This window comes from Chiloscyllium punctatum, chromosome 9, assembly GCF_047496795.1.
Source record: "Chiloscyllium punctatum isolate Juve2018m chromosome 9, sChiPun1.3, whole genome shotgun sequence".
NCBI classification, from domain to species: Eukaryota; Metazoa; Chordata; class Chondrichthyes; order Orectolobiformes; family Hemiscylliidae; genus Chiloscyllium; species Chiloscyllium punctatum.
Genome location: NC_092747.1, coordinates 38,061,507 through 38,072,887, shown reverse-complemented (window position 1 = coordinate 38,072,887; position 11,381 = coordinate 38,061,507). Strand labels below are relative to the sequence as shown.

Sequence of the window (11,381 nt, the reverse complement as noted above, 5' to 3'; positions counted from 1 at the left end):
AGCGTTGAGGAGACGTTGGTGGAGAGGCGGGAGCGGTTGGAACAGCGGCTCGCGAGACCGGGCACGAGCGGCAGGCCCCTCCCCCCCCCGACCCATAAGGAGGAGGGAGAAAGGCGACTGCTCCTGAGGTTAGCGCCGGTTTCACGTGAAGCCTCCCATGTGTTTGCAGCTCTGACGCCCGCTCGGCCTGGTTAGAAGAGGCTCGGTTAATGGAGGGGGGAGCGTGGGCTCGGCTCATGTGAGGCACCGTCTGCACCCCGCCCACCCCACGTTCCTCCTCCGCCGCCACACACGGTCAGTCTCCCGGGCCGCCGCCTTCTGAGCTGAAGCCCAGGCCCTGTGGCGTATCCACCGTTCCTGAGGTGTTTGCCCAGCTTTGGGAATTCTTTCACTCTATTCGCAGATCTCGTCTTCCTCCCACCGAACACCTTCCCGTTTAAATGATCGGAATTATTTCATTGGACCGCTGCTCCGCTCTGTGGCCTGTCGACATTTCCAGCTGGGACACAGAGAATGATCACTGTACAGGAGGAGTTCATTGAGACCCTGAAGTTCGTGCCAGTTCTTCGTGGAAACCTCTCGCCGAGGGTCATGTTTCTGCCTTTTCCCCTAATTTCCTTCAGGTAATTGTTCTGATTTGAAGAGGTTGATTGATTGAATCTGTTTCCACAGCACTCTTCAGTCCAGATCGTAATCACTCATTGTAAAGTAAAATATTTTTCCTCGTTGATTCTTTTGCCAACCACCTCGAATCTGTGCCTAGTAGACTCCAACCAATGTACTCGCAATCTCCCCATTTTGTCTTTATTGGCCCTTCACAAAGAGCTCCATCATACTAATAATAAAGTTTCTCTTGAGATGAATACCAAACGTATCCTTCGAACTGAATTTCTTTGTCCCTGGAATTTTACTCTAGAATCATTGTGATTCCAGCACAATGGTTCTTAATGAAGCCCAGGTCTGATCTGCTTTATTAACTGCTTTGCTGAACTACCCTGATGGGGTCAATGACTGTGCACATAAACTCCTATGTCCTTCTGCTCCTGCTCTCCCTTTTAAAACCATACTTTCATATCATCTACAATGTAGATGGACTCTATCCAAGCTTGGGCTAACAAGTGGCAAGTAGTATATGTGCTACAGAAGTGCCAGGCAATGACTATATTCAGTAAAAGAGAAGCTAACCAAAAGCCTAATTATTATGGTGTTACTATTGCTCAGTCACCCACTATCAATGTCCTGCAGGTAAGCATTGATTAGAAGCTGAAATGACAAGCCATTTAAATACTGTGGTTAGAGCAGGTCAGAGGCTAGGAATCTTGCATTATTCTGGCTTCCCAAAGCCTGTCCACCATCTACAAGATACAAGTCAAGACTATGGTGGAAGACTAGGCAAAAGTGAGGACTGCAGATGCTGGAAACCAGAGTTTAGGTCAGAGTGGTGCTGGAAAAGCACAACAGGTCAGGCAGCATCCGAGGAGCAGGCAAATTGATGTTTCAGGCAAAAGCACTTCGTTGGGAATGGTGGAAGACACTATCCAGGACAAATTGTCCCACATGGTTGGCATCACATCTACAATCATTTCCACCATCACCAACAGTGCAGAAGTGTGTACTATTTAAAAGATGCGCACGAGAAATTGATTAGGCACCTTATACAGTGCCTTTTTAACCCATGATGTCATCTCCACCGAGAAAGGCAGCAGGTACTTGGGAACACCATTACCTGCAAGTTCACCTCCAAATCGCATTCCATCCTTAATTGGAATTGTATACCACCATTTCTTCACTTTTGCTGGGTCAAAGTTGATAACATTTTGAATGTATCTACACTAAATGGACTGCAGTAGTTCAAGAGGAGAGCTCACCACTACCTTCGCTGGAGCAATTAGGAATGTAAAAACTGCTGGCACAGCCAATGAAACCCATGTCCCATGAATGGATTTTTAAAAAAATCATCTGCCATATATCTTTTGTTCCACCAGCTGATCTGTGTCCTTTTGAAGTTTATCATTATTCTCCTTTGCATTCGCAATATGTCAAAGCTTTGATCACCGTACAGTCATAGAGATGTACAGCACGGAAACAGACCCCTCAGTCCAACTTGACTTGTGCTGACCAGATATCCTAAAGTAATCTAGACCTATTCACCAACAGTTGGCTTACAGCGCTCCAAACCCTTCCTATTCATATACCCTTTTTAAATGTTGTAATTGCACCAGCCTCCACAACTTCCTCCGGCAGTGCATTCCATACATGCACAACCCTTTGCATGAAAAAGTTGCCCCTACGTCTCTTTTAAATCTTCCCCTGTCCCCCTAAACCTATGCCCTCTAGTTTTGGACTCCCCACAACAGGGAAAAGACTCTGTCTGCTTACCATATCCATGCCCCTCATGATTTTCTAAACCTCTACAAGGTCACCCCTCAGCATCTGATGCTCCAGGGAAAATAGCTCCAGCCTCTCCCTATAGTTCAAATCTTCCAAACCTGGCAACGTCCTCGTAAATCTTTTCTGAACCCTTTCAAGTTTCACAACATCCTTCCTACAGGAGGGAAACTAGAATTGCGCACACTGTTCCAAAAATGGCCTAATCAATGTCCTGTACAGCTGCAACATGACCTCCCAACTCCTATATTCGATGCTCTGACAATAAAGGAAAGCATACTAAATGTCGCCTTCACTATCTTATCTACCTGCACCTCCACCTTCAAGGAACAATGAACCCACAACGCTCCCCAGGACCTTTCGATTAAGTCTTGCCCTGATTTGCCTTTCCAAAATGCAGCACCTCAAATTTATCCAAATTAAACCCCATCTGCCGCTTCTTTGCCCATTGGCCCATCTGATCAAGATCCCACTATACTCTGAGGTACCTTCCTTTGCTGTCCGTGACATTTCCAATTTTGGTGTCAACTGCAAATTTACTAACTATACCTCCTATGTTCACATCCAAATCATTTATATAAATGATGAAAAGCAGTGGACCCAGCACCGATCCTTATGACGCACTACTGGTCACAGGCCTCCAGTCTGAAAAGCGACCCTCCACCACCACCCTCTGTATTCTACCTACAAGCCAGTTCTGTATCTAAATGACTAACTTTCCCTGTATTCCATGTGATCTAGCCTTGCTAACCAGTCTACTATGAGGATCCCTGTTGAATGCCTTACTGAAGTCCATATAGATCACGTCTGCTCTCCCCTCATCAATCCTCTTAATTACTCCTGAAAAAAACTCAAATCAATTAGCGAGACATTATTTCCTACACACAAAGCCATGTTGAACTATCCCTAATCAGTCTTTGCTTTTCCAAATGCATGTACATCATGGATGTGAATACCAAGGAGTCCCCTGCATGCCTCCCTTTTTATTTATTTTACCTATGTCATCTAATTGTATGAACCTAACCATTGAGATTCAGGGACCATGAGGTCATCACAACTAACAGCCCAGTGCTGATTTACATGTGGAATTTTCCACTGTGTCTCACTAGATAGCAAATGATACATGGTAAGTAATTATTGTTTCTACCCTTTTTTTTCAGTTTTATATTTAATGGTGCCACCCAGTTCGAACATTTGAATTGATAGTAGTAGAAGTTTTACCCCTTGTCTCATCACCACTAATCTAATTGTGGCCTGAACTCCACATGCCTGTTTAGCCCTGATAACTATTGACTCTCTTGTTTGTCAAGAATAATATCTACCTCTGCCTTGAAAGTATTCAAATGACCCTGTATCTGCTCTTTGGTGAAAGAACGTTCTATTGACTGTCAATGTCTGAGAGAAAAAGTTGCATCTTGTCTCCATTTTAAATGGTAAATCCCATACTTAAACAATTTTCCTAGTTCTCATTTCTCCCACAGGTGAAATATTCTTTCAACATCAACCCTGTGAGATCCTCTTAGGATCTTGCATTTCAAGAAAATTGTCTGTGTTTCTTCTGAGCTCCTATGAACATAAGCCCAGCGAATACAACTTTTCTTTATAAGATAATCCCCAATCCCAATATCAATCAAATAAACCTTCTTGGAACTATTTCTGACACCACTAACTTTTTTTTCCTTAAAACAAGGAAACCAAAACTATATACGGTATTCCAGATATGGCCTCATAAGTGCTCTCCACAACTGTTGCAAAGCATCCCTACTTGTATATTCCGTTTGCATTGCAATAAAATGTCATCCCAATCACCTTCCTAATAATTTGCTGATTTTGGTAATTTCAGCATGGATCATAATTGAATGTGAGTTCTTGGATCTTATGGCTGAGGTATGATCATCAGTCTAAAAAAGCCTAACTACAAGGTTTAGCGTTATCTGGATTTTTTGTATTTGTATATTTGTGTCTCATACAAACATTTTTTTTCTATTTTTAATCTATTAATCCTTGAAAACAAAAGTTTAAAAAATTATTTTTTCTTATCTATATAAACAGTTCAGGATCTATTATTTGCCAATTTCTGATTTCTAATTAATACCATTGTATTTAATCATTTAGTATACTGTACAAATGTAACCTGCAGATGTTTATCCAGCAAGCATTCTGGTGCAGACATGATTGGCCAAATGGCCGCTTTCTGCATCATAAGCAGCTCTGGGATATGGACTTGCAAGAAATTTATTTGCAGTGCCCAAAGACTGGCCGTCTTTTGAATTCAATGACAACATTGTATATGTTTAATCTCCTTTCCCATGTTGTATTCTACACGACTGCTGTCTGTTGATATTTACTACCTTTAAAGCAGAGGATCATGGGAAGTCTAATTCTGATTACCAACTTGAACAGTTCATTTGTTCTGCTCAGAACAATTGTCTCATAAGCATTGGTGTCCTGAAGTATAGAACTCGCCCAGGTTTTTTAAAAAATGTTTTTTTGATTAAAATGGTTTCACTGTTGAAAAATCCTGTGCTGCTAAATTTTAGTTCACTTTCTTGTGGTGTGATGGGAGCATGTATATGTGTTCAGGAGTGTATTGCCCATTGAAATTTATTTTTGCTGACTTTGCTGTATGTTGTATGGTAACACTTTGTGATATTATGGCCAATTGAAATATATAGAAATTGTGGTATCTTCTTTCAATGCATGTAATTTTAATGTCTTCATTCTTTATAACTGCAAAGTAGTTAAGCAAGGCAACAATAATTTAAAAAAATGAGGTATATATTAACTAGTTTACAAACAGTCAGGTCTTTACAGCAAATTTTTAGAGCAGGGTCAGGGTCATGCTTTGATAAAGCGGACCAGTGGTTTGTCTGAATTATTGTTTTCTATCTTAAATTTGGAACCCTGCAACAAGGACTGATTTCCTGAACAGCATTAATAATGTTTATTAAATCTGTGACTTCAGATCATGCTTCCTACTGGTGGAAGAACCTTCCCCAGGGCAAAGTAAGAAAAATTTCAAATTTTAAAAATGACAAATCTTTCATATAAAGTAGATCAACAGCCAGCCTCTTTCTAGTTCATCTAAAATAATTTTAAATATGGGATAGGCAACGACCTAGTGGTATTATCGCTGGACTGTTAATCCAGAGACCCAGGTAATTTTCTGGGGATCAAGGTTCAAATCTCACCATGGTGGAATTTGAATTCAATAAAAATCTGGAATTAAGAGTCCAGCGATGACCATGAAATCATTGTCGATTATTGGGGGAAAAAACTATCTGATCCACTAATACCCTTGAGGGAAGGAAACTGCCAACCTTGTCTGGACTAAAAGTGATTTCAGGCCCATAACAATGTGGCTGACTCTTAACTGTCTTCTGGGCAATTAAGGATGAATGCCCTTCTCCTGTAAATTTAACTTTTAAAAATTGAAAGCGATGTTAATTTTTAAAAAATCTTAAAATACAATGTATGGATCTAAAGTATTCAGAATAGGCCTGTTGGACATAACAGCAAATCAAGGGAGCCAGAGATAACAGGTAGAGGTTGGTGAGAGGTTTTGTGTATTTTTCTTTACAGTGTGCTGTCTGGGCATTTCTGTATGGTATAAAACTTTGTTTTCTCAAAAGTGTACCCATTATGATTTTAAAAAACACACAAAGTTGGGTTGATTAGTGGTTGCTTGATATCTGACCTAACAGTGGGAGCACAGTTTGGTATTCTGACTGCAATTGGATGGAATTAGGATACAGATGACAGATTATTGCATTTCTTAAACAAGGTGAGTGATTTTTAAAACTCAGTTTTGGTTATTGCAATTACAGTTGTAAATCAATCTTAATGATGTGTAGTGCCTGCATAAATTACAACATCAATCTTTTAGAGCATTCTTTTCAGCCTTTCATTTGAACCCTTTATGGTATTGGCTTTGTTCATGATTTTCAATGAAACCCTCTTTAAAATATTGGCCTTTACCAGTGTGCCAGTATTTCTTTAAAAATAACTCTAACTGTATCCTAGTATAAAATGTCTACAACAAACATAAGGCAAAATCGATATTTTTGAAGGGCTTTTTAAATGTGATAAGCAATTGGTAGTCTTTGAAATATGGTGCCACGTTTTGTATTCATTATTATTTTAAATGTGGTTTGATGTGGGAAATGGAAAATTCACAGTGGTGTCATATAAGTCAGTAGAACCAAAATCCTAGAAACCTGCAGTATGGAACAAACTGTTTCAAAATAATGCTTATATTGGCACTTTGATAGTGCCATCGTGCTTAGGTCCACAATTTTCTTTTGATGTGCAACATGGTCAGTACTTCATCAAGTACCGGGCCAACTTCCATTTGCTTATTGAATCGGCTTCCACCATTGTTTCAGACTGAGTATATTGGCTGCAGACAATTCATTGAAAAAAGTCCTCACCTTACTTCTGTATCTTTTGCAAATTATTTTATAGTCATTTCTGGTTGACTCATTTTTGTGAAGCAATGGTTTTATGTATCTTCTATATCAAAACCTCTATGCTGTTCTCACTTGTTGCTTTTCCAAGAAGAAAAGCTCAAACACTGGCAACTTAACTCTTTTAATGTAAGTGTCTCGTCCTTTGAAATCTTCTGGTCAACTTCTGTTGTATTCTTTCTAAGTCTTTTGCATTTTTCTCAATATGTGGTGCTCTGATTTGTTCTCAGTATGTCTGCTGAAGCCTAATCAGTGATTTATAAAATTCTAACATGATCAATTTCCTTTTATAAACAATAACATTATTTAAAAATACTTTTAACTCTGCATTTGACCTGATCTTACAGGGCTTCAGTTTCATTGAGCACACATAAAGAAAATTTTGGACAAAATTAGAAGTAATTCAAAAATAAAGTTTAAACAAATAAGCAGTTCTTCATAGATTCTTCATTTTTCTCTTCCTCTCTGTTCTTTCCTGCACTCCTCTCACATTTTCTACTTGTGTCTAGAAACATTGACTCCATTGATTAAGGGGTATTGTGGTATCTCATGCATTGGTGAACTCAGACAGCAAATGTTGTCAGACTTTTTAATCACATTTAATCCTGTTCCCACCAATGTCCAAGCACGCACTTGTTAGTCGAATTCATTCCATTATAATCCTGACTAATTTTAGTTCATTGAATTTCATTTTATTTCATTGGTCGATTGTTTGTTTCTCCTCAGTGAACTGTGGTTTGAGGAAAAGGCAGGAGGATTGCACTAAGTTGTGATGGTTATTTGGAGAGCCAGTATAGACTCTTTTAGCTGAAATGTTGCCTCCTGCAGCGTGACACTTCTGTGATTATTTGCTCTCCCACCATAACCTATTTAACAACACTTTTTGACAATTGGTTAACACTGCCTCACAGTGCCAGGAATCCGAGTGTAATCCCATCCTCTGGCAACTATCTGTGTGGAATTTGCATATTCTCCCTGTGTCTGCATGGGTTTCCTTTATGTGCTCCAATTTCCTCCCGTAGTCCAGAGATGTGCAGGTTAGATGAATTGGCCATACTAAATTGCCCATAGTGTCCAGGGATATGTCGGCTTTGTGGATTAGCAATGGAAATTGCAGGTTGCAGGGATAGGGTAGTGGATGCTGTTCGGAGAGTTGGTGTGGACTTGATGGGCCAAATGACCTGCTTGCACGCTGTAGAGATTCTATGATTTAATTACCTCATCAGGCTTACACATTACTACACATTATTGTGTTCTGTCTTTCGTGTGAAGGAGTAATTCTAAAGAAATTTTGCCAATCTTCTTTGGAAGAAGCAAGTTATGCTGTAGCTATTAAGAAAGTGCTAACACTGGATTGTGGTTTTCTGTTCCTGTGCACCCACATTTAAATCTATTCAAAATTGTTCAAGATTTTGATTTCAAAGGCCACCAATTCTGTTATGAAAGCCACGGATTTCATTGCAGTAGACAGGGTGGGTATCAGACTTAACCTTTTGAAGCAAGACTGTTTATATTTTACTTCTCCTTCAATGTAAATCATGCCAATTTGAGGCTTTCTTCTCCATTTTGAAAAGCTATTTTCACAGATATCTTTTAAATGTGTTACTTGCTGAATTGTAGTCACCAGTGTGGATTTTCTGCAATCAGATTTTTTTTTAAATTCCAGAGAAATTAGTTTTTCTGTCTCCTGTTAAGTGCAATGCTTCATTAAGGTTTAATTTTTAAAATTTCAATATTGAGATTGTGCAAACGTCTCTTGTGCAAGTAAAAGTAATGATGTAGGCTGTGGTTAGATCATTTATCGACTGCGCAAAAATCTAGCTATGCGTCTTAAAATAGCAGCAAGATTAATCACAATTTAGCACTCTGGTTTGCTGAGTAGCTACCAGTTACCTTAATCTGGCATTGTTGCTTAAAATATTGTAAGCTTCATATAATTTTGAACTTACTAAATGTGCATTTACAGTATGATGCTAGCAATGGGTGTCTGTATGTTGCAAGTTTGCAGTTTGATATGCCTACAAATTAGCAAAATATCAAGGTTTTATATTCTCTAACAACATCTTCAACTTTTATTTTAACAGCATATTCTGACAAGTTCCTGATGATATACTTCAAATCACCGGTGAGATGGTAAAGGTTAGCCTTTGGCTGAGCATGGCGGATAAACAGAAGACCAAGACTGGTTTGCCACTGAGTGGCCCAAGCACTGATATAAATGTATCTTCCAGCCACACGGTGGGGTATTTGGGAAAAGTCAGTAAAACTGTTTATTCCTCTCTAAACTGAGCAAAGTTCTAAATTTTATTATATTTTCAAATTATTTTGCATCTATTGTCTTGAAAAGGTGAGAGAAAGGTGGAACATTCTAAACTCAAAGTGACACGGAAATCTTGCACACAGTGCTATGGCGAAAGATTTATCTGAAGTGAAAACATGGTTACCATGGTAATCCTCTAAGTACTGAGTAGTGCTGAAACATGCACCTGCAATCACTGAGTTTTACTCTCCAACAAAAACTTGAATATGAAAGTAAACTTGGCAAAAACAATATTCTTTTTCATATTTGTTCAGCTTAAAACTGTCCTTAAGTGTGCTTTTCATCTTCTGTACTGAAGGTGAAAATTCAACCTGAAATTGTATTTTAAGTTTCTATCTGGCCATGAACAGATGGATGGTGTAAAACAGTTTTAATATTTTTAAAACAGACTTGGAATTGTATACATGACTGGTAACTTGCTCTTTTTTCCTTCTCTGCAGTTTTCTGAAAATACCTCACTCATTCAAGAGCAATATTGTCCTGCCTGTGCTGCAAAAGGAGAAAATAAAGCTTTGCGCCGATTCTATATAAGCTTAGAGGAATCTGTTCTTCTTTGTGAAAGTCCACAGGTATTGGAAATTTTAGATTCTATTGGTTGGTTTTCAGGAATCTCTCCTGAAATGCTTTTCATATTATCAGCTGCTCAAACATGTTTAGTAATATTTGAGTAATTAGTTAACATTCAGAGGTTATTCAACATTTTTGTTAGCCAATCCTAGTAATTCATTCTACCTGCACTGTCAGCAGAGTCGATATGTCGTATATGTGGTTACCATGCCATTGATCTGCAGTTTGGAAAGCATTCCAGTTTTCCAGATGTGATTTAATATGTTTGTAGTAAGATTTTAAGTAATCAAATTCGACGCATACAGATGGTATTTGCATTTGTTGTTATGTTTCTGCATTTAACAACTTTAAACTTCTTTCTAGTGTGTCTTTCCTTTGGGATGTAAACCATTGAATGAGATCCTTATTTCACCTACCTTGCCTCGATCATCAGTTCAAGCTGCGAAGAGCATATCTGGATCAGGTGCACTAGTTCCTCTGTGTAAGCGGAACGTGAAACGACAGAAAACTTCTAATTGTAATAATAAAGACATTTTCAGTGGATCTTGTATTATACCCAAGGAAGCTGCATATCAGCCAGTTGAAACTGACCTAAATAAAATTGACAGTTTTGTCCCTTGTTCAGAAAATGGGAGCAATCCTAAGTCAGTTAATTCTAGTGAAAGAAATGGCATTGTTATCCCTGATAAGACAATTCTTGGGGTACGTGGTCAATTATGTGGCAAAAGAAAGGAACCACCGTCTGAAACTGAACATTCTGGTCAGCCTAAATTGGAAGTTCCAGTTCTGCAGTCACAGGTTGAACAATTATTTCTTCAGTGGAAGAACAAATCTGCTCTCTGCTGGCTAGACTGCGTACTGATAGCTTTGGTCCATTTGAAAGTGCTAAGAAAATTAATGCCCAATCTAGGGACGGAAATGGAATCTCCATTTAAGAAACTGTACACAGAATATGATCAGGCGTGCACACTGGTATCTAACTGCCAAAGCCATTGCAAAGGTAGGAATTGATACGTGGTGTTCTGTATTACATTATGATGCCTAAATATTTATGATTTCCTTGTGTATCTGAGCCACTGCCGTGTATTGTTGCTTACTTATTACCATTTTAAACTCTAATTCTGTCCAAAGAAAAACCCTATTACAATTTACATCCCATGCCCATACCACAAGAATTCTCTGATCATATTTGTTATAGGAAAAGAGAAGCATTCCCTTCAAATCAAACAAAATTCTTGTTACTACTAATAATGTAGACTGGAGGTAGATATTTCCATCAATTCATTTCACTGAAGATTGTGATTTAAGAATTTTGTCTTGTGTATCTATTTCAGAGAAAGTAGTGATGAAGGAGTCTTGTCAAAATGCTTGTGAATTAGAACCCCTGCTCGAGCTTTGGTAAAAATATAGGACCAGGAAGCAAACATCGTCCAATTCAGAAGTTGATTATTAGGTTGAACTTAGGTTAGATTGTTATTATTACTTAAATTAAATCTTGGAGAAAGCCCAGGAGATTAGGTAACCAACTCAGGTAGCTAGCAACAATAGGATAGATTGATCCTCTGCAGGAATTTGGTGCTAGTGACAGTTTGCACAACTCTTTTTTTTTTTAAGTTAAAATGATGGTAGTTTATTTAAAA

At 38.6% G+C, this 11,381-nt stretch overlaps 1 protein-coding gene across 1 annotated transcript in view; it reads left to right on the top strand.

Moving 5' to 3' along the window:
* The first annotated feature begins 82 nt into the window (after positions 1-82).
* Positions 83-11,381, top strand: part of uspl1 (ubiquitin specific peptidase like 1) — a 29,375-nt gene continuing 18,076 nt past the window's right edge. The window contains exons 1-4 of the mRNA XM_072577262.1: positions 83-623; positions 8,939-9,110; positions 9,615-9,743; positions 10,105-10,741. Coding sequence (XP_072433363.1) covers positions 8,985-9,110; positions 9,615-9,743; positions 10,105-10,741 — 892 coding nt within the window. The 5' untranslated portion in view covers positions 83-623; positions 8,939-8,984. The remainder of the gene's footprint in view (positions 624-8,938; positions 9,111-9,614; positions 9,744-10,104; positions 10,742-11,381) is intronic.